Source organism: Astyanax mexicanus, chromosome 13 (genome assembly GCF_023375975.1).
Source record: "Astyanax mexicanus isolate ESR-SI-001 chromosome 13, AstMex3_surface, whole genome shotgun sequence".
NCBI classification, from domain to species: domain Eukaryota; kingdom Metazoa; phylum Chordata; class Actinopteri; order Characiformes; family Acestrorhamphidae; genus Astyanax; species Astyanax mexicanus.
This window is the reverse complement of record NC_064420.1, coordinates 43,921,988-43,946,795: the sequence shown is the minus strand read 5'-3', so window position 1 is coordinate 43,946,795 and position 24,808 is coordinate 43,921,988. Positions and strand designations below refer to the sequence as shown.

Genomic DNA, 24,808 nt, shown 5'->3' with positions numbered 1-24,808 from the left:
AAATATCATATTTACCTATAGCAAAGTTGAACCTGTGAAGGCACTGCAGAGGTGGACATAACTGCAATAAAAGTTTTTTTTAAGGTTAAGAAATGTTTATAAAAATGTAAGAAACACATTTCAGCTTTTAATGAAAAAATATATATTATTTAGGGTTAAGCGGTTCTTTGAAGAAATCTGTAAATTTCTGTACATTTTATAACAGAGAGTTTCAAAAAGATAGATTATTGATAGGTTACTGATTCCAGTATTTTGATAATACAATCTAGATAGATAGATAGATAGATAGATAGATAGATAGATAGATAGATAGATAGATAGATAGATAGATAGATAGATAGATAGATAGATAGATACGGCATTACAAAATAATAAAATAATCATGCATGTATTCATTAATTTAATTCTGTTTAATTATGTAATTAATTATTAATTATGTTAAAGCTCCGCCTTTGTTAGTGGTTGCTACGCGCGCGCGGCAGGACAGGCGTTGCCATGGCGAGGCGTCTGTGTTTCAGAGCGCGCTGCTGTTGTCTGGGCTGAGCTTTAGATAGAGATACTCGTAAAAGTCGATTAATTTGTAGATAATTAATGTCTGTGGTCGTTTTCTCTCTGCCTCTGTTTCGCGGTGAGACGCGCTGCTGAGCGGCTGCGCTGTAAAACACTCTTTAACCCGCCGTTGGTAAAATAATCCCCGTTAGCTGCTGTTAGCTAGCCAAGTTAGCTAAGCTAACTAGTTAGCTGCTTAGCTAAACCCGCCACCCCGCCGACTGTTATCCAGCCCGGGAGAGGACAGATGGATACCTGAGGAGAAACTGCGGTAAACTGGGATTTTATTTGCATAAAAAGGCGAATTCTAGCTAAAACTCGCTGGCAGTTAACCGGCTGTGGGTAGCAGGACGCTGGTGTGGGGAATTGTGGCTAGCGGCAGTGATAAACAGGCAGCTCAGATTAGCTTTACCCTCTGTTTTGTAGCTAGATACCAAGCTAACTAGCTTACTAGTTATCTTATCTAACTAAACAACTTAACGACTAGCACTTCTTAGTGATAGTCGAGTATCTCACACAGTCCTCTGTCATGTAATATATACAGCTTTTGAAAAAAAACATTAAAGAGACCTACCTAAAAATGATGGGTTTCTTTGATTTTACCCAATTTAAAACCTAATCAAGAGGAAGATGGATTATCACAAGCTGAACTGCTTTATGTGGCATAAAGTTATCCAAAAGCAGTGTGTAAGACTGGTGGAGGAGAACATGCCAAGATACATTAAACTGTGATTAAAAAGCAGGGTTATTCCACCAAATATTGATTTCTGAAGTTTATTTTCTGCAGTTTCATAGTTTAAAGAATAAAACAACAATGTTCATTTTACTCAAACATATATCTATAAATAGCAAAATCAGAGAAACTGATTTAGAAACTGAAGTGGTCTCTTATTTTTTTTCAGAGCTGTAACAGTTACTTACTTAATCCATTATACACGACTAAATCCTTTTAAATTAACGTTTTGAAAAATCTTTTGTTTTTGACAACTGAAGCTAGCATTTTGTGGTGTTGTGCACCTTCTTATTCAGTGTTTTTCTTGTATTATCTTTATTTTATTTATTTTGTACATTGTAGATTAATATTAAAGACATGAAAAAACAATTAAGAGTGACATAAAGGGTTTATGTAGTTAGGCCTGTCACAAGGCTATTTTTGTGTGTAAGTGATATTATTTTCATTTTAAGATCATTTTATGTTGCTAAAATATTGATTCAGTATCGAAATAATACAATTACATAGTTTTAAAGAGCAAGTAACTTTTTTAAAACTTCTGTTTCCAAACAAGTGTGCAAATCTGTAATCAAAAGCTGCCTAGAAGTAATCAAATGTACTTATAAGAATCTAATGTATAAAACTTATTCTGCTTTGTTTAACACTTTTTGTTTACAAATTAATAATAATTTTGACTAGTCATATATTACTATTGATTTACAATGGATCTCACTCTTATCTATAATGGCATTTTACTAGTAAAATCAATTACAGATCTATCATTGCTTCACACATCACTGCCTCACAAACCAAGTTATTACCAATGCATTACGGGTTTTTTGTTCAGGTTGTGCATTATCAAGAACCTGTTGATATGAAACATATTATGAGACAGGGGTTATGATTTAATATATTGCAATATTGCCATGCTATAACCAAGGTGCTATATTGTGATTTTTGTTCCAGTTTTATCCATTCAGTACAGTCTGATCAGAAGGCAGTGTACAACACTGCTAGCAGGCAGGGTTTAAACACAACACAAAATGAACCACTGTTTGTTCAAATGAAGAGTACTGTCCATACGCTGCCAGTCATGATCACTACCACCCTCTGCACTGTCTGCTGTGTGTGGTAATATTAGCCTTCTATGATGTATTCCTAGTACACAGGTCTCGCTGTGGATCGAAGAATGTGAAATGCCTACACAACCACGCATAGGTGTTCCCAAGATGTCCTTTGAAATAACACTTTCTTTTCTATGACATTTGTCATTGTAAAGTTGTGTCATTGTCCCAAACTCTGGAATACTCTACCATATTCTTTGAGAGTTGCTGAGTCAATGGAGTCTTTTAAAAATCAATTTAAGGTTTAACTGTTTAATGAGGCGTTTGGTAAATCTATTTAGGTGTACTGTTTGAGGGTTTTTTAATGTGTTTTTATGTTAAATGTTTGTTTTGTTGTCACTTTGTGACAGCTGTCTGGGATAAGTGCTATATAAATGTTTTTTTTTACTTACCTACTTACAGTTGTTTGACTCAGGAAAAAGGCAATCTTCTTCATATCAAAAAAACACAAAAACACAAACAGACACCAGGTAGTTTCTGTAGTTTCTACAGACAGCAACAAAAGCCACAGTTTAAACAAATGCTTTGTTACTGTTTTAGGTTTTTATATTTAGTTGTTTCCATAAAAGATAGGCAGCATATTAAGAGATTCTCAGAAGAGGTACTGACAGTTATTATACTTATAAAAAAAAGCACAGTAGTTCCTCAGTCACAAATGCAGAATCTGCTCTCTCTGGTTGTGCAGAGCTGAGGTATCTCTGTTGCAGATACAGTATGGAATGTTCTGGACCCATTGGGTCGGGTGAGTCAGAAGTTGGCCTAGCTACAGTGTTAGTGTAATCTGTGTTGCGTTCAGTAATCCAGCTGTTCTGTGTCTCTTGTGCACCATTGTGTTTGATGTTAATGTTTAGGCCTATCACTTTGATCCAGACAACAGTATTGAGGCTGACAGGAGTCTAAACACTTCTATTGTCAGGTATGGAAATTCAGAGTCAGTCTGAGTGGAGCCTAATGCATATGATAACAGGGGAACAAGCTTGTTTTGACTGAATCTATTAGCAAATTTGAATGGCTGAAGTGGCTTTTGTACGGAGAACAGATGTAGAGAAGCATGTGCGTTATTCTGTTTTTACAATTATTTATAGTATGATGTAATATTTCTACAACAGATGTTTGACAACCATAATTATTTAGCTAAAATCGTGAAAAGTGAAAAGACTGAATAAGTGAATAACAGTGAAGTCTTTGATTATATCAAATTGCAGTCAATGTGGATTGGGTATTCAACATAATAACAAATGAATGACAGATGACAATAAATGACAATATATTAAAATTGACACAGATGTCAATTTTCTGACACAGATGTGCAAACACAGCTTGTCTTGTCTTGACAGACTGGATCTGTTGGCACCATGCCTAATGCCAGGTGTGAGCTGGAGTAAATCCATCCATTACTTTTGGGATGAGGTGGATGGTATTCATTCACTAAAATTCTTATCACCCTTGAATGCAATGAAATCCTCACAGCAATGCTCCAAAATCTAGAAGAAAGCTTTCTGTGGACAGTAGAGACAATTACTCCAACAACAGCAAGATAAACTCTATTTATTACCATTGATTTCTGTAGAAACAATCAGTGAGCAAGTGTCCCAATATTTTTGTCTATATTTTGTATCTGTAAGCTAGACAAACTGTGTATTCTCTGTGGGACTGTGTTCACCGAACTGGGACCCTCATAGTGTGATCTGTATTTGGGATGAGCACACATACCGGTACACCTCTAATAGACACATTTTTTATGTTTTCTATGTCTGTTTAAAGGCTTTCAATTAGGTATTGTACACTATTGTACACATACTATTATTTAGCCTGTATTTATTGTTTGGCTTTAACAAATAATGTTACATTTTATTTAAAATCAATATCGCAGAAAATTCCTTGATTAATAATACCAATAAATCATCCATAATCACATTAAATCTTTACCTCATATTCAACACCTTAGTCTAATCTAAGTCTGCATCTCTTCTGTAGGTTGGAGAGTGATCCAGGTTCAGACATGGATTCTGAGAATGATCTAGATTTCTTCGAGGATAACCGAAGGAGAGAGTCTGAGCAGAGCTCACCGTCACGCCACAGAAACAGAAAGGATTCAGAATCATCACTCCACTCAGGAAAGCAGAACGGCAAGTTTCATAAAAATTCGGAGAGCTCATTAGGGGGTCGAGCCCGGATCAGAACACGAGAGCCAAAGCGGGACCCGGATCAGGACCGGATCAGTGATGAAGAACACAGCAGAGCCTCCTTCTATTCGGATGATTATGAAAATGCTTCTCTGTCTGAGAGGTCCTTCTCACCACAGTCTCCCTCACCACCGACACACAGAACAGCCAGGACTCGAAGGATCTCCAGCAGCCCCTTACACAGAACAGGTACACACTGTAAATGGAGAAATGCAAGAATCAATCTGAAAGTGATGATTCGGCTGTTTTAGGTTTAGAATATTAAAACTGATTCTACCATCCCAATTCCAAAGAAGTTGGGATGCTGTGTAAAATATAGATAGATGTAAATAAAAACTGATAATCCAATGATTTGCAAATTCCTTAGACCCATATTTGATTCACATTAAAACATAGAACACATTAAAACATTATCTCGTTTTGAATTTGATAAAAGCAACCCATCTCAAAAATGTTGGTATGGGACAAAAAAGCCTGGAAAAATAAGTGGTACTAATAAAAAAAGAGCAAATGCAAATATTGGCAGAGGTTCACCAATCTGCAAAGACAGAAAACCCACAATATCATCAAAAGATTCAGAGTTTCTAGAGAAGTTCCTGTGTGCATATTCAGTGCTCAGTATTGGATGCTGGTGATCTTCAGGCCCTCAGATGGCACTGCATTAATAACAAACCATACTGATTCTGTACTGGAAATCACTGCATGGGCTCAGTAAAACTTTCAGGAATCACTGTCTATGAACACAGCTCACCATTCGGCCCATAAAAGCAGGTTAAAACTTGATCCTGCAGGGAAGAAACCATATGTCAACACCATCCAGAAACACTGAGCTGGGATCGTGTTGACATATGGTTTCTTTTTAATAGTACCACTAATACTGAACCTTTTTGAGATGCATTGCTGCCATCAAGTTCTGTGTTCTATTTTGACAAAATATGGGTGTATGAGATACTCAGTCATTGTATTCTAACTTTATTTACATTTATGTATATTTTACACAGTGTATTGTGGAAATCGGTGTTGTAGTTTAAACACAGTACAGTAGTGTTCAAACAAGTATATGACATTTTTTGTTCATTTCTGTGGTTATATTGAAAACTGAAATCAAAATGAACGCAAATAATTTATTTAGTATCCTGTATTCTCAAAAATATATGGTGGAATTATTTTACTGTCAGGGATTTACACCTTTATATACACTTAGACGAATGTGTCTTGTACATGCACACACACACACACACACACACCTGTCATTTCCACATGCTGACTTTGTTTGCCAGAGCACCTATTGCTGACTGAGCTGTGAACGCGTATCTAGGAAACAGGATGCAGATAACGCCTGTGCACTGCAAACAGTGGGTTTAAGAGCTGGAGGAGGGGATATACTAGAGCTGGGCAATATATTGTATTGTAAATACTATATAAGCTATTCTTTAGAAGGTATATAAAAATGACCAGATCATAATATTGTATCTGCTACACAGGCTAACATTTGTTTGTGATTTTGTTTGTGTATCAACTGAATTTCTTGAGGGTTGACACCCAACAGAGTACAAATATTACAGTAGAAACATTATTATTAAATTTTAATTTTACATCTCAAACAACATAATCTAGTGCAGTTTAATGAGTTAGTGAAATACCCTTCTGGGTGCAATTGTGTTATATTTGAAATATAATGTAATATAATATTATTATATATTATAATAATAATAATACCTCAGTTAATTTAGCTGACCATAATAAGGAGAGTCCATTATCTTGAATGAGCTGTAATGTTAATTTTATTTTAAAAACGTAGTATTTAGTTTTACAAATAAATAATTATACTTTAATGCTATATATTGACATTTCTCAAACATATTAAGATATGAGTTTTATTGTCCAGCTATAGAATATATACAGACATAAGTAGATAAAATTAGCAAACGTACCATTGTTGAAAGCGTTCTCTGGCAAAAAACATTAACTCCTTAAGTTACCCTCTCTGCTACAAGACTTTTCTCAGTTCTAGCAGCAAACAGTGTTTTACCTACATATATAGCATAGGTCGAGGTGGAGCAGGGTCTGATGGTGTGAAGGTCTTTGAATATCAAAGACAAGTTGTTGCTCTGCACAACCCTGTTCACCCCTGACACCTAATTCGAATACAGTGCCTGCTGTAATGAAACAGTGTGTATTGTGTGTAATCTTCAAAACCCCAGTACATGTTTAACCAAACAGTGAATGGAAATTTACTTAAGAAAACTAAAAGGAAAAGAACTTTACATCAGTATTGAACCATATTATTACCACATATACTCTATATAGATTATTCTATTTGTTACTATAAAAAAGGTTATTTTGACACTTTACAATAACTAACATTTTAAAGTATATGTGTCTTTTCTGGTCTTAACTATGGGCAGTTTAAAATTCATTAGTGGGTCTATCTCAGTGGACATGATGTGATCTGCAGTGCCAGTAAAGACCAGCAGGTGGTACAAGTGAGGCCAAAAACAAAACCGTGATAATGTTTCCTGGTTGGAATTCCCCTTATTATGTCAGTAATCAAGCTCTGAACTAATGCAGGTGATCAAATTGCTGTTATAAAACTGTATATATGTATATAATTTTAAACATTTTTGAGGAATATAAAAAACAAACCATTCAAGAGTAAACTGTTATTTAGTTGAGAATGTTTTTGTTCTTCAGTAATGTTAAGACTAGGGGTGGGCAATATTATATTGTATACAATATATCGTGATACAGAAATTTCGTGATATTAAAAATCCATATCATGATAGAGATGTTCTGTCTTAAAAGTAGTCTTTTTTTGTAGTTATTTACTGTGAAGCTTTAAGTGTATTTATTGTATAACTGTTTTAGTTTGCAGTTTATATGCATGCACTAAATATTCTGCAATATTTTTTGCTGCATATTAGTTTATGCTATATTATTTATTTTGCCACATTATGATTATGCTGTTAAACTATTATACTATATTCCTGAAATTAAATAGTTATTTTTCTGTTTTCCTGTATCGCCAAGTATATCGTTATCGCAAAAATACCCTGAAATATCGTGATATTATTTTAGAGCCATATCGCCCACCCCTAGTTAAGACTGTGTATCCCAAACCTGTGTGTACCAAAATAAGTGAATTCACTGCACTATTTTTTGACACAGACCTTTAAGTATCCACACACAGCTTCCATGATGTTCACTAAAATCCCTACCTATGAATAGTGCTGCTGGAGTAGCCACACCAGTGTCTGTGATCACTGTCTACAAATTTTACAACATATAACGTACCATTTCAGAGGGTCTCCACATACACTATTCGTCCACCAAATGTTCACAGACACCCCTTGTAATGAACACATTAAAACTTACACTGCTTTTAGTTCCACCCATTGCTGACACAGATGTAAAAAAATGCACATAGACAGCTTGTTTAGTCCCTATAAAGAGGTATTGCTAATAATATAGGACACTCAAATAGGTAGTAGATAAACATGACAATATGGGCACTATTCCTAATGCCAGATGTGAGCTAGAGGGGTATCCAGTAGGGGTGGGCGATATGGCCCTATTTTTGTGATCACGATACTCTTGGCGATATGACAAAACACTAAATTATTTCAAGAATACACTACTGCATCAAAATGAAAATAAAATTGTATTATCGCATATGATATGATATGGCACACCCCTAACTGAGAAATTAAAGAATACAAGAATTTGTAGAAGTAAATGATCCAGAATGTCACATGATACTAATAATGCACTCCAAATATCTCAATTTATCCAGTATTAAAGTTAAATAAATGATACTGGACAAATATAATCTGTCACTAGTAGATATTTTATAGAAAATGAGAACAGTGAGAATTACTCTTTTGCTAAAAACAGTAAAGAAGTAGTACCCTGATATCATAATTAGGGGTGGGTGATATGGCACAATATTTCAGGATATAATATCGTTCACTATATTCAAAAATGTTGCCGATATTATTGTGTACGATACGATATGAGGTCGGGTGGTAATCATCCAGCAGTTTGACCTCACTATCCCTGTTGTCACTGAATGCAATCAAATCCTCCAAAATCTGGTAGAAAGCCTTCCCTGCACAGTAGAGACAGTTACTCCAGTAAAAGTAGGATTTTTTTAATATCATTGATTTCAGTAGAAACAAGGAATGAGCAAGGAATTACTTTTGTCCATAGATTTTATGTTATATTAACCTTGCGTCTGTCTTTCTAGGTGTGCGTAAAGGTGTGTCTCGTCGTCCAGGTGCCCAAGCTTATCACCCTCAGCAGAGATCCAGTGGCATGCGCTCTCAGAGCCTCGGTAAAGATGCTCCTCCGAAGGATCTGGATCTGGTGACCAAGCGCCTGCTCTCTGCACGCCTGCTGAAAATCAGTGAGCTAAAAAACGCACTGTCTGAACTACGGACGCACGCAGACGAGCTGCAGCGCGAGAACCGCCTTCTCCGCCAGCTGCAGCTGCGTCATGAGAAGGCATTGCACAAGTACAGTGACACAGAGAGCGAAATATCTCAGCTCATCTCCCGCCACAACAACGAGACTCATGTACTGCGCGAGAGACTGCGGCGCAGCCAGGAGAGAGAGCGCACAGCAGAACGCAGCTACAGAGAGGCAGATGCGCAGCTCCAGCGATGCCGCAGCCAGCTGCAGAAACTGCAGCAGCTCGCAGACGACCAGAATCTGGGGGAAAGAGATGAGCTGAGTCGCAAACTGACCCACGCCCAGGCCAGAGCACAGGAGAGCGACCGCAGGGTCAAAGTACGTAGATGTTTTCACATGCATACAAGTTTAGAATGATCATTTTTAGACAGATAAACAGTATTATGTGCATATAACAAAATTATATGCACAGTACCAGTCATAAGTTTCATTATTATCCTATTGTACATGACCAAATTAATTTTTAGAATTATTAGGAATTATTAGGAATGCACCAATGTGGTAATTCAGAGTCGATACCAATATCTGATATCACATGTATAATATCTGCTAATGCCAATGCCGACGCAAATATAGACATTTAAATCTTACAGAGAGATTAGACACCCAGCATAACTTTAGAAATTTTTAACTAATAAAAATAATAAGAGTAATAAGCATAAGATAGCACAGCCAGTGTCGGCCAATTGTTGTAGCGCAGACAGTGTTTTTCATTTTTTTCCGTTTATTAGTTTTTCTTCATCAAAACACTTATGGAATTGTGTAGTAAATATATATATATATTAGGGGTGTCACGATTCTCTAAATCCTCGATTCGATTTCATTTTCGATTTGAGGGTCACGATTCGATTCGATTCTCGATTTTCTTGTTTTTTTTTCTTGTTATTATTTTATGCCTCATAAAATTTAAATAATATATTTATTATTATTATTATTATTATTATAAATATTATTATTATTATTTATTAAGATATATATATGGTAATGCCATCTAGTGACTTTTTTTGGTAGCAACAGTGTGCACTATTAAAACAAGCAGTTTATCAGAGCTGTGTATGGATGGCTGGTGAAACTGCTCATTACATGAAGCTGCAGTTCTTCATCCAACCACTAGCAGCAGCAGCACAAGCCCCGCTCTCTTCACTCAGTCACTACTTCAGTACAGCCCAGCCACGGGCTACAGAGCTCAGCCAGTCCGTTTTTACTGTTTCTGTAAACAAATAAAGGTTTTAACCCCACTAACCGGATAATACAGCTCACTACAGTTCATCTTTCAGCCCAAGCAGCTAACAGCAGCAGGTTAGAACAGCCGACACGGAGTCACTGCTCGGATTACATTATAAACAGGTCAGTTAGCGCGCTGCTAACCTCAGGATGTTTATAACTACGGAGTTTAGTGGACACACCACGGCCGCCAGGTAAGTCTTTTAAAGGCTACTGAAGACTATTAAAGGCTATTAGAGTGTAACCCCTGGCTCCCAGGGGTTACAAGAGGTTATTGAAAGCATTATTGGGGGGCAGAAATCAGTACAGGCTGGTTAGATAAGTGATGTGGGTATTGTCTTATAAATATTTACACATAACTTATATCTCTCCTGAAAAGCTTTTATTTTAGTCAGAAACACGCTTGTGTTTACTTTATCTGAGAGAAAGATGTTTTTTTAATTCAATGGAAAGCAACAGGTGTAGTCAATTATAAGTTTAAGATTTTTAATCCACCTCACTGTGATCTATAGTCAGTGTTCTCAAGTCACACTGACACACGCATTTCAGCGAGTTCACACGCTCTCACCTGCGCGCACCCACCCCTCCGTTAGATACAGATACAAAACCTGCGCGCCCAACCCCCGCCCCCCCTCCCCCGTTGGACAGATAAAAACAGTGATCACACTCCCGCCGACTGCGCTCATGCAGTGGCTATCTCTATTTAAATGAATAGGATGCGCTGTGTTGGTGCCGCGCCATTTGCGTAGCGCGCTGCGCTATTTGCGTAGCGCGCGCGGGAGGATATCGTCGATCCTCTTTTTGACTTCGATACTCGAGATCGTGACCTCATTTCGATTCGATTTCGATAAAATATCGAGATCGTGACACCCCTAATATATATATAAGGTTGGCCTTCACAGTCGCCCAAACTAAACTCAGCTGAGCTGGTTTGGTATGAGATTTGAATTTGAGTTGAAGCACAGAGTGAATGAAAAGCAGCCGATAAGTGCTCAGCACCTCTGTGAACTCCTTCAAGACAGGTGGAGAAACATTCCAGGTTCTACCTCATGAAGCTGACTGAGAGAGTGGGCAAAGCTGGTATTAAAGCAAAAACTGCTACTGTAAAGAATCCAAAGTGTAGAACATATTCTGGATGTTTAACACTTGTTATTTTTCTACATAATTCCATATGTGTTACTTCATCATTTTGATGCTTTCAAAAGTAATCTACAAGGGAAAGTGGTGGCTCTAGACTTACGACTGTTACTGTATATAAGGCTAACACTGCAATTTCTTAAGTTCCAAATACTTTTTAGTTCACTATTGTAATTGTAAAGCATGTATTCAGAATGATGAACAAGATCTGTAGATGAGTGTAGGTTTAGGTTTTTATAGTGTGTGTAGAAATATATTAATAATCACATGCACTTTATCTTCTGCTCTCAGGAGCTGGAGAAGAACTTAGAGCTGAGTAAGGGAAGCTTTCAGAGGCAGCTGGCTGGCGAGCGGAGGAAAACCCATGATGCTATGCAAGAAATTCAAGCACTGCGGGAGGAAACGGAGAAACTAAGTGCCATACTTAAGGTACACAGATATAAACATAAAAATGCAGCATATTACATTTGTTAAAATTACGTGTATGTAAATAAATGAATTCATGTACCACAGTCTAGTGCCTAATAGTTCTGAATGTTTATTTGGCCTCTCTGATCCTAAGGGCCATAATGATGGATAGATAGATGGTTAAATAGATAGACTGACAGACCTATTTAGATTTATTTTTTTGTCATTTCAATTATGATAGATTATTTGATGGATGAATGGATAGATTTCTTTATAGTCAATGCAGTAATGATTGATAGATATATAGCAAGACTGACTGATTGATTAACTGATTCCTTTATTCTTATTGCCCAAATTACAGTTGTGTAGCAATCTTGGTGGTGATTCTCGCATAGCAAACTACAATAAAAATAGAAAAGAATGGTTAAATTCAGCTGATTTATGATGCAAAAAAGATTAAATATATCACGTAATGGTGTTTTCCTAAATACATTTTATATGATCTTTTTTATAAAAATGGTTATCTGAGTTTTGTCTATAAACATTAATGTTTTTTATGGTAATTTTAGAGTGTGTTTAAGGTATTGCAGTACAATTGGATTGACCTCCCTATTGACTTACCTATATTACAATGCTTTATAGAGTTATAGTGCCTTTAAAACTGCTTATTACACCTGGTCTATGTCACAGGTGGAGAGATTTAAAACCAGTGGATCATATAGGCATATGATAGCTGAAACCTCATCCGTTAGAATATGACTGTATTGACATTGTCATTCAGAGCTGAAGGTTATTGTGCATTTTGTATGACAAATCAAATCCAGGTGATTTGTTGCTGTTTTTTATTCTCCATGCATATCACACAGTTCTGGGAATGGTTTTCCAGTTCATGTTTTGTTTTACAACATCTGTTCCAGACTTTTTGTGAATGTTCTCCTCATGCTGACTTGTTCTGTTCTGGTTCTGTGTTGACAGATTCTGTGTAACAATAATCTACACTGACTTTCTGTTTGTGTTTGCTTTGTGATTGTGATTTTAGGGGAAAGAAAGGGAGCTGGATGCAAGAAACATTTATGCTAACAGAATCACGAGAGCGGCTTCAAAGAAAGAGCCTGAAAACCCCAACAAGAAAAAAGGTACATTACTGTTAACTTCTTATAGTTAAACTGCCTCACAATCAGTCAGCGATTATTATTAAAATCATTAATAATTGACATGTTCTACCATTTTGTGCCTTAACTCCATGTGCGAACCTTAATTTAGGTTTTACACAACATGTCTAAAAGCGTGGAATAGGAGAGTTACTCAATATCACATTATAAGATTTGACCAACAGATAAAATATAATAAAATAATATTTTCATTACTGAATTTACATTTTCTACAGACACTAATTTTATTTTGTATAAGTAAGCACAAAAAATAGGCTAAGTTAATTGGTTGTAAAACAGGTATATTTTGTTCGGAGTATAAGTCATTTAGATCAGGGGTTCTTAACCTGGGGGTCGGGACCCCCCTGGGGGTCGCGACATACTTCCAGGGGGGTCGCGTTTTTTCAGCTAAATTTGCGACGAATCAGATTTGGGCGTCAAACTAAAAGTAGATAAAAAAAAGAGTAAATACAACTCATTGATTCAACTCATGATTCAAGGTACCGCATGCGTAAAATAGGTCACTTTTTTCTTTTCACTGATTCAAACTGACTCATTCGCCGCTGTACTCGACTCTTCGATCTCAATCTTGATTCAGGTTCACACATGCGCACCGTGGCTCTGCAAGTCCAGGCTGGATTAAAATGGAGCGGTTTTTAGAAGGTCGAGGTGGAGAGGCAAAACGCCCGCTTCCAGAAACTTCAAAAAAGACTAAGAAAGCGAGAAAATATGACGAAAAGTACATAGAATATGGATTTACGCAGACAAGCGAAGGAGAGGATGCACGGCCGCAGTGTGTGGTTTGTGGCGAAGTGCTAGCCAAGGAAAGTCTCAAGCCGTCCAAGTTGCTACGCCATTTGCAGACGAAGCACTCAGCGTTGCAGTCAAAACCTGTGGAGTTTTTTGAACGTAAACTGCAGGAGCTAAGAGGCCAGAAACTTTTACTCCAAAAAGCCACAACTGTTAACCAAAAGGCTCTGAAGGCTTCTTTTGTAATATCACACTGGATTGCAAAGACTGGGAAGCCCCACACACTAGGTGAGACTTTTTTCTTACCGTGTGCTAAAGAAACGGTTTCAATAATGTGTGGAAAAAGTGCTGCAGACCAGCTAGCATTAATACCAGTCTCAAATGATACAGTGGCTAACCGAATTGGCCGTATGGCAAAAGATGTCGAGGAGCAGGTTATCAGCAAGATAAAGTCAAGTGTGTACTTTGCTTTGCAGCTTGATGAATCTACAGATGTGTCTGGAGAGGCACAATTGCTTGTTTATGCCAGATTTGTCGAAGAAAATGAAATTGGCGAGGATTTTCTGTTTTGTCGCCCCCTTCCCGGACGAGCCACTGGCGAACAGATTTTTGTTTTGCTGGATACTTACGTACGTGACCATGACATTAACTGGAGCAAGTGTGTGGGAATATGCTCAGATGGCGCACGAGCAATGACTGGCAAACACAGTGGGCTAGTCACAAAAGTCCGGGCTGTTGCCCCGCTTGCATTGTGGACACACTGTATGATTCACAGACAAGCTCTCGCAGCTAAAAGAATGCCCGCTGATCTCAAACTGGTAATGGATGAATCTGTTCGTGCTGTGAATTCCATCAAGGCAAGTGCAACAAGTGGACGACTTTTCAAAATTCTCTGTCAAGAAATGGGATCAGAGCACCACCAGCTGCTGTACCATAGCGAGGTACGATGGCTGTCCAGGGGTAACGTACTAAGTCGCCTTTACGAGCTCCGCGATGAGGTGAGGGCATTTTTATTGGAGAAAGGCTCTCCTCTAGCTGCTAAGTTTTCTGAAGAAAAATGGCTTGCACAGTTAGCTTATCTGGCTGACGTTTTCAGACGGCTCAATGAGTTAAATGCAGGACTGCAGGGGAAAACGCTTTCTGACAAACTTGAGGCTTGGATCAGAAAACTGTGCTTGTGGAAATCTCGTCTGGAAAACGAAAACTTTGAGGCATTTCCTGCTCTAGAGGAGTTTTTGAACAACAGCACAGTTGCTAAGGCTGAGATATGTGTGGTCATTCAGGCTCATCTTGATGGAATGACGACACAGTTTCGCGAGTACTTTCCTGAAAACGGTGCAGTGTCAGCAAGAGATGAATGGATACGGAATCCTTTCTCTGCAAAGAACGCAGGATTGTCTCTTGAAGCAGAAGAGTCACTGATTGATCTGGCCACAGACACAGCCCTGAAACAGAGGTTCACAGAACGCTCTCTGCCCGATTTCTGGATTTCCCTGTTTACGGAGTTCCCATCACTGAGTTCAATGGCGTTGAAAAAACTCCTCCCCTTTGGATCAACATTTCTGTGTGAATCTGGATTTTCTGCACTTACATTCCTAAAAAACAAATACAGAGCCCGTCTCAACGTGGAAGATGATTTACGACTGTTCCTGAGCCCTACTAAGCCACGCATGGAACATCTTTGTGCTTCAATGCAGGCGCAACCATCACATTAAGTAAGAAAACTTAGCTTGTAATAACTTGTTATTTGTGCTGCCAAAGATTGTATGTGTGTATCTGTGTTTCGGGGGTGTTTTTTTTGGGGGGGGGTCGTGAAATTTTCTGGAGCCTATAAGGGGGGTCACACAGTAAAAAAGGTTAAGAATCCCTGATTTAGATAGATAGATAGATAGATAGATAGATAGATAGATAGATAGATAGATAGATAGATAGATAGATAGATAGATAGATAGATAGATAGATAGATACTTTATTGATCCCCGGGGGGAAATTCTTGGCATCCAGCAGCAGGTTACACAATACACAAAGTTAAAAAAGATAAAATATAAAATATAAAGATACATATAAATACAATCAAATAAGAAATAGAATATACAGTGTAAATGTACAGTCTTCGTGTGTGTGTGTGTGTAATGGAGATGGAGAATGGAGGTAGTGCAGTTGAACACAATAGACAGTGAACACCAGTTGATGTGCATAATGTGAGGATAACTGATGTCAGCCAAACAGAAAGTGCAAATACACAGTTATATAATAATTTAAATTAAATTAAGCAGTGCAAAAGATACGTAAACAGTGCAAAAGATACGTAAACAGTAGATGAATTAACTAGTGAATGAACTACTAGTGCAAAATATGGTAGAACTTTAAAAAGTGTTCTAGGCATCAGCAAGTCTGAGGGTGTGTCCATAGCTGGGGGTGTGTCCATGGTGTGGCCAGAGTGGCCGGAATGAAACAGTTTCACAGAGTCTTTAGTTTGCTGTGCTGAGAGGAGTTGAACAGTCTTATGGCCTGAGGAACAAAAGACTTTCGGAGTCTGTCTGTGGAGCAGGACTGGGACAGCAGTCTGCCGCTGAATGAGCTCCTCTGCCTGGTGATGGTGCTGTGCAGAGGGTGGTGAACATTGTCCATGATGTTCAGCAGCTTACTGAGGGCTCTCCTCTCTGCCAGTGGTGTTAAGGACTCCAGCTCTAATCCCAGCACAGAACCAGCTTTCCTCACCAGCCTGTCCAGTCGTCCAGCATCCCTCTTGCTGATGCTGCCTCCCCAACACACAACAGTGTAAAAGAGGACGCTGGCTACCACAGACTGGTAGAACATCAGGAGGAGTTTCTGGCAGATGTTGAAAGCCCTGAGCCTTCTGAGGAAGTACAGTCTGCTCTGAGCCTTCCTGTAGAGGGAGTCAGTGTTCACTGACCAGTCCAGCCTGTCGTCCAGGTGCACACCAAGGTATTTGTAGGATTTGACCACCTCCACGTCGACCCCCTCGATGGAGATTGGCTGCTGAGCAGAGGGCCTGGACCTCCTGAAGTCTATGCACATCTCCTTGGTTTTGGAGATGTTCAGCTGCAGATGGTTCATCTTGCACCACATCACAAATTCCTCAACCAGGCTTCTGTACTCCCTCTCATCATCATTACGCACACACCCCACAATTGCAGTGTCGTCAGAGAACTTCTGCATGTGGCATGACTCCGAGTGGTATTTGAAGTCTGATGTGTTAATACTAATTAATTAATGTCTAATAATTAATGTCTAATTAGTTAATACTTTGTGCATAAATTGTGCCTAAAATTTGCATTAGTATAGTATTAGCATAGTATTACTAATAGTTCAAAGTCCATGTTGATTTCTCACATAGATAGTAATACACTGATGTACCAGTAATAACTGAAATAAGATAAAAATAAAAGTAAATTGAATATACAATACACAAATATCAAATAAAAGTAAATGTACCGGTAGATAGAATATATAAAATTCATATTATTTAAGCACAATCAGTTATCATAAAGGGCCCAGTTGTTTGTCTAATGGTGTTTCTGTGTGTGTTTTCTTGTCTCAGGTCTTGCTAAGATCAGTAGTAAAGCTGTACATACTGAAGAGCGGGCTCTGTCTCTGGAATTCCCCTCCCCTCCTCCTGCCATCACAGACGGCAGCGAGTTTCCTGCTGATGATCAGGTTGATGACTACCTTTCTCTAAAGGCAAGTCCCTCACACTTTCACCAGCAGACCTGACTTGCCTTTACAAGTGAGGAGGAGAGTTCTGTTTGAGTGTGTGCTCTGATTTGAGAATCTAGAAGGGTTAAAATATTAAGTGGGCTTGCTAAAGTTTGGCTATGATCTCACTTATGATATGGAATTTTCTGACATTGCTATTTTTGCAGTTACTCTTGCCCTTGAGACTTATCATTTCCCACAAATCCATAAAAAGACTTTTAAAGACATAAAACTAAATTAAAGTCGTAAAATGCTGCAGTGGGAATTGTATTAATTGTAATGGTATTAAAAAATATTGCCATTGGTTTTAAAGATACAGTAGGCTTGTAGATTTTACCAAGCTAGCTGCTGCAGGAGCTTAGATTTTGAAAAAAAGGACTAAAGCTTAGTTTTTCCAAGGCTCTGAATGAACATATATTCATATATATATGAACTAATATTGTCAGAATATAGGTCAGTAATTAAATATTTTTTGCACTAATATTAAAACCACACTGGGTTTATTAAAAAACTTCCAATGTCTAGTATTATTGGTGGCGCTCATCAAATGAACAACTAATTTGGTAAACCAGCATTTATTAATGGTAAATCACTGAAGTGCTGGCTGGGGGCGACCAGGAGAAATCTGGAGCCAAGTTTTGTTCTTCAGACTAACTCACATAAATACATAAATGTTTTAAGTGCCTAAACCTTCGTACAGTACTGAATGTTTCACTTGATTTGATTTTGCTAATGTACTTAGCTTAGCTTACAGTTTTGCTGAAGTATGTTAGCTTAATACATTGACTTTACCAACTAATTCACAGGTTCGACGACCTGCTCTGAATCAAAGTCAGAGGATAAAAAAGGTTGGACTCAAATGCATGCTCTCCTGCATCCCTGCATGCAACACTGTTAATAGAATATATGCCATTTATATATAGCATAAGCTCACACATTTATTGTAGTTCATGCTTTTATTTTTCTAAGCATTTTAGTATGTAGCATTTTAGGGTTAGTTTCCCAAACAAAGATTAATTTTAGTTGTAGATTGTTTTCTCAATTGACCAGAAAATCTCAATTGAAAATGTTGTGTAGTGCAGGACTGGGTGTAAATTATCCCTTTATGTATTGTTGCATTGTGTAGTGTTAATAATCAAGTGACTACGACCAGCTAATTTTCTAAAAGTAAATCTGTAACCTAGTTAATTAAATGCTGAACCAGTAGTCAATTGATTAATCCTGCAGCATGAAGCATAGCCTTTGGTTAAAGATAGCACTGGATTAGAGATAATCCCAGAGTGAGGATGGTCCCGTTGCTCACTGGCTTTATAAACTAGCGTATATATTTGTCACTATAAATTAGAGATGTTTTAAATTGCTAATTTTTTTGAAGAGTTTTGAATTTTGCTTAACATATAAGCCTGGAATGTTTTTTTTTAATGTTTAGAAATTATTTTGTAATTACACAGTGAGATATGCAATAAATTAACATTATTCATTAACATAAAATATTTATATTTGACTTGCATTCTGTATTAAAAAGCTTAACGTGTCTGCGCTTGTGACCTTTTTCATTTTGTTCAGTGGAATGCATTTAAAACATGGAACAAATGTGTCAAAGATACATAGAATAGCATATTTAAAAAATATGCCGCATCGCAGCGACCTTCAGTGTCATTATTGTAGAATGAGCTTGAAGAATAAGCATTTTCCTAACTTATTTATTGATATATCTTATGTAATTTATCTTTTTTCCCCATTTTATTCCTCTTTCTTTCATCTTTTCCAGCAGGAGCAGCAAAGCAGTGAACAGAAGCAGAAGGAGTCAAAAGAATGGAGAACTCAGGAGATGGAGAGAGAGCGGGAGAAAGAGCGAGAGCGAGAGAAAGAGGTGGAGCTGGCCTTTGAACGTGAGAGGGAGAGAGAGAAAGAAAGAGATCGACTCAGGGAAACAGAGAGAGAATCAGAGAAAGACAGAATTAAGGTTGAGAAGCAGAGAATAGACAAGGAGGTCAACTCAAATGAACAGAAGGGAGCAAGGCCAAGAGACGGTAAGTCACTGAGCACATTCGGTTTTTGATGTCATTCATTTAGGCTTCATTTGTTGTATTCAGGTTTTCTGTTCAGAACCCATTATGGGCTGTGCAGTAGGTCCTTATATGCCTATAAATTCTTAGACTAATTGACTATGTACTTCAACAGTGCTGGTGTTTTGTTTTATTATAGCTTTTTGAATCAAGATAAACTCAAAAATTACCACACTGTACAAGTGTGATCACTATTTCAGTTCACACATAAGAGTACAACTAATACAACCCCAAATGTGCAAAAGCATTACACCTACTTGGACTTTTATTTCATTGCAGAAAGCATAAACAGAAGTTATTTCATGTGGTCATCTGGTCGACTTCTTTTTATCTACTAAGACATTTCAGGTCTGCAGCACATTGTAAAATTGTTGGGACAGTAAAGCATTTACCACTTTGTAATGTTGCTAATTCTTAAAATATGTTTTGACACTTGTTTTTACAAGTGATAAAGTGTATCATCTGATTTTTTTCCCCATTCTTCCTGCAAATATGCTTTAACATTTTAGTTTTAAAATTCTCCACCTATTCTTGATTCGGGATAAGTCAGATCCACAGGCAGGCATGTCCAGTACCTGTAGCCTACTATTCTGCAGCCAAGCCTATGTACTGTGTGCAGCATTAAGGTTTGCATTATCTTGTTGAAAAATGCATGGACGTCCCAGGCAGTGAAAATATGTTGAGAAGTTTTCTTGCAGAAAACATATGTCGCTTTAATACATATGTTTAAAACATATGTTGCTGGTCTGCAATGAAATAAAGGTGAAAATAAATGCATAAAAAACATTGTTTTATTTGCCTTTTTCATAATGCCCCCTTTTTCTGGTTTGTATATCTTCTACAAAAATCTATGTAATTGAACCTCTTCTGTGCTTTCGATTTGAGATACATGCATATTCAGAAATCTTTTCTAAATGCTGAATTGTTAATGTGTGCAGCAGGGAGGGACAGAGAAGAGAAAAAGCAGAAAAGGTGGAGCCAGTTCCAGAGTGAGGAAGAGCAAAAGAAGTCACATGAACCAAAAGATGATCAGTGGATGAGAGATCAGGAACTCCTGGCCAATCAGGAGCGTGCAGAGGAAGAGCGTCAACGTAAAGAGCAACTTTTGGCTAAGATGCGTGAAATTGACATGCAGACTCAGGGACACGACTCAGACTTCTTCTCAGATGAGACTGGAAGCATTCGCTCTCCTCCTCGATTATCCGAGCCACGGAACCAGAATTCCGCCATCTTCAGCTTCACAGAGCCGGATGAGGGTGTGGTGGGCACACCTGGATCTGGGAAAAGGGGTGGAGCTCTCAGAGCACAGAAACCCAGTCAGGAGCTTGACTTTGCTTTTGGCAGCTATGAACCATCATTTGGTAAACCATCCTCTAGATCAAGCTTCGGACATCGCAACCAAAGCCAGCCCAACAGCCAGCTGTCAGGAGATGGAGATACAGGGCTGAACCTGAACGGACTAGTGAAAGAGAGGAAGTCCAACCTGATGCAGCAACTTTTTGGATCTACAGCGTCATCAGCTTCCCCTCCTGAGTCTCCTCGCAAGATGGAGATCCTGAGTTCTGTCAGCACAGCCAAACCTCAGTCTGCAACCCAGAGTGGAAGAAGGAGGGACGCAGATACGCCGACCGGACTGAACATCACCGGTTCTAGCAAGAGTGTTTTTGAAGCTTCTGAGAGTCGTCCTGCGGTTAGGGCCATTACGTCATTCGACGACGACATTGAGGAGGTGACTCTGTGAAAAAGAGAAGTTTTAATGACCTCACAGGTGGAAAAATTAGTGTTCAGCAACACAGAGAGGCCAAAAAGGTAGAGAGATGAACAGAGATGTTTACAAACCTCAGCAGATGAGGTTGTATCCATCTTCAGGAAGTATTTTGTGATTATTATACACATTAGTATACTTAATTTATTATATACCTGAAGTTTGTACTGAGTAAACAATGGCATTGTCTGATTATTTGCATTATTTTCCATTTTGTATTCTGGGAAGGGCACAATTCAGGACACAGACTGTTAGGGGTGGCAGAGAAGTCACTTCTATTTTATTTCATAATTTCATTTCATTCTGTGCTTCTCCAGGAATTTCCCTTTTTCTTTCCGGTCCTTTAAGTTTATACTAGGCTTGAGATGTCATGTTGGCACATCTAAACCAAATGTACACAATATAAGCACATTATATGGCCACCATGTGGCCTAGCACCGTCAGGCATGAGTTTAGTCTCCTATGCCTTCAGGGCTGACCAATCAAACTTAACACACTATCTCAAAAGCACTACCAATCAAAGACCCTGTTTACCCCTGGTCACTTACATCACATGCGTCTTGAGTATTGGGATTAGAACTGAATTGCGTAACAAGCAGGGGTGCACTCGCATTGGGCACACTCGACACGCCTGCATCGCAACGTGACTTGCACAGGTTGTAAGATAGAGCCCCATGTATAAAAATGAATGTGGCTAAAAAATCTAATTGGATATAAAGTTACCAGGTGTAAACAGGGTTATATTGAGTAATATTGAGTTGAGGAAACCCAGATACTGGATGTGCCAGAGTAGAGAAACCACTATATTACTGCTTCAGTCCCACAAACACTTTGAAAGAATGAACAATAAGAGATTTATCTCAAAGAACAGTGACCTTTCACATAATTAGATTCACATCAGATTTTAGATCAGTTTAGAACAGTTTTCATGTCTTTATTTATTATTTGTGAACAGTATGTTTCTGATAATCATTAATATATTTGTAAAGAATTGAAAGTACTTTTCCCTCTAGACTAAACTAAAGAGTTTTTGATCTGATTTTAGCCTTTTATAAATCATAATGTGAGAATATGAGCACTTGTGATATTTTAGCTTACAAAAGATAATGAGAATTCATGTTTTTTATGTATATATTTTTGGCGTATATTTTTTGTTAATACAGACTAGTTTATTAACCACGAAACAGAAATATGGTAGTGTGACCTGTATTAAAAATATCTCAGGGTAAGGACTGACGTGGAAAGAGAAGTTTTAACTGTAAATGTTTTGTATCGAGCACAGTTGCCATTAGTTAAACATTGAAATTCTTGCAGAAGCAGCACTCCGTTTGAGAATGTAGTATCACAAACTTGGAATATTATACACTGACATGCCAAAAGTCATGGGATGACAGTGTGTGAATTGATCATGAAGAGTTGATCCTGGCAACGGAATGAATGGACGGAAGGAATGCCCATACCTGTATAAGTTGTGAGGTGTTATCTGGCCAGCATGCTAATGGCAAGGCCTGATAGCGGATGCAGGTGGATGGGGGCATTCTGTTCCTTTTCTAATGTTTTGCAGGCATTTAACATGTGAACAGACTCCGGCAGAAATCACATCCACATTAAATGCTGCAGACACCACACTCACATTCATGACTTTTGGCATGTAAGTGTACACCCCCTGTACACTTCTTTATCCTGTTAAACATTTGGATATTTGATCATTTCATTGGAATAATATGCAGAGACAAAGGTAACATAACTAAACACATGCAGCTGTCTGAGGTTTAAATAAAACAGGCTCCTCCAAAAAAACTCTCTTAACCATGTTCATATCGTCTGCAGCTGGTGTTATGTCAAAGCCAGAGATGTATAGTAACAAAGTAAAAGTATTTTATTCTGTACTAAAATGCTTTATCTGTGCCTAATAGAGGATTATTTTTCTTCTACTTTCACTTTTACTTCACTACATATTTTGGATGAGTTTTTACTCTATTTTACTCTGATACATTGTTTATGTGCTGCATCATTACTCTTTACAATTATAAACATTTTAGGAATCACTCCAAACCCACATTATCACTAAAGCCAGAGCAGAGCGGTAGATGATCTGCACCGATCACGAGTTTGATGAAGCTGCTTATAAATGATTGAATCAAAAGATCAAGCTGATCTTATAAGAAGACATAGTTTCTTCCATTCTTCTTTTTATTTTGAGAACTTTCCAGTGCTTTCTGTAATAAATACACTAATAACACAGTACTGTACGTTTACTTTCAGTACTTCAATACTATTACATTTTAGAATAAAGTACAAAAAAGTTTAAATACTTCTACTAAAGAGTAGAGCTTTAACTTATGCTCAAGTCACTTTTTTGATAGAGCACTTGTACTTTTACTCAAGTCTGGGTCTCTAGAACTTTTTACATCTCTAGTCACAGTGTAGCACAGTGTGTGCAGGAATACATTTAGGGGTTTCCTAATTTTTCCCATACATTAAAAAAAATGCATTTTTATTAATTATATTCATACATAAAATGTGTAAAGGTTTCTTCAGTTGTATGTGTTTTGTTATATTACCTCCATTCATGGAATTACTGTTATAAATGTTATTATAAACTGATTTATACATTTACATTTAAACAATTGCTACAGGAGCATTTGCTCTTAAATACAAACCATAATTATCTGAGAACTACGCACTTGCACCTTTTTATCTTTCTTTTAAGTTCTGTCATCATGTGTGTTTCATATAGTTAAGAAAGGCCCACAGTATCAATGTTGTTCAGTGTCTGTTTTTTTGTGACATGGTATTTTTTTATATTTTGTATAAATGTATAGGACAGTACATCTCAGTGTTTATGGTTTAAAATATAAGTTTAACTAAATGATTGAGTTTTGTCTCCTATTGTCTAGCATTGCACAGAACAGCACAAGCCAGAAAGACCCTGGTATGACACTGGAATACATAAAGCTTCAATCCAGCTCATGCTGCTTTCAGCTTCTCCTCTTTACACTCATGTTATGCTGGACTGATCTACATCATCTGATTTAAAGAATATGCTTGGTGACATATTTACACATACACACACACACACACACACAAGCACAGGAAGCCTCTGATTGTTTACTATTGGGAGGCAGCAGGCTTCTAGAGGTGCATGCATGTTCTGTGATGTTAGGCATTATAGAAGGTTGACCATTGTGGCATCATCACTATAGAAAGTCTTCCATTGTGAGGTCAGCCGCAGAATGTCGTCTATTGTAATTGTGAGGGAAAGGGATGTCCATTGGCCTATTGTGCTGGGTTTGGACTGGCTATTTGAAGGACAGGGGCAGAAAAATTAAAAGTAAAAAATAAAATTAAAAAGATATTCTAGATTATGATTATCTTTACATTTATAGGCTTTGTTAATTTAAAGATCGCTTGCTGTATTATCTCTCAGACACTGAAGTAGAATATCAGGGTTACAGCTCAGACTACATTTAGCCCCCTCTAATATCTTATTATTGTACAGGGGGAAGGCCGAGAATTGAATGGAACAGATGTTTAAAGTTT

General features: G+C 37.7%; 1 protein-coding gene across 5 annotated transcripts; it reads left to right on the top strand.

Annotated features, from left to right (window-relative positions):
• Positions 1-475: 475 nt before the first annotated feature.
• On the top strand, positions 476-24,137 carry lca5 (lebercilin LCA5). Of its 5 annotated transcripts, XM_049462770.1 has the most exons (9): positions 476-820; positions 3,237-3,301; positions 4,363-4,760; positions 8,818-9,359; positions 11,694-11,831; positions 12,850-12,946; positions 17,277-17,416; positions 19,203-19,464; positions 20,439-24,137. In XM_049462770.1, the coding sequence occupies exons 3-9, from the start codon at positions 4,388-4,390 to the stop codon at positions 21,239-21,241; spliced, it is 2,355 nt and encodes a 784-aa protein (XP_049318727.1). In that variant the 5' UTR covers positions 476-820; positions 3,237-3,301; positions 4,363-4,387; the 3' UTR covers positions 21,242-24,137. The 5 variants fall into 5 exon arrangements, with proteins under 5 accessions (XP_049318727.1, XP_022532578.2, XP_015463518.3 ...); XM_022676857.2 differs by lacking the exon at positions 3,237-3,301 and having other exon boundaries at positions 19,206-19,464; positions 20,442-24,137; XM_015608032.3 differs by lacking the exon at positions 3,237-3,301 and having other exon boundaries at positions 19,206-19,464.
• Positions 24,138-24,808: the final 671 nt, after the last annotated feature.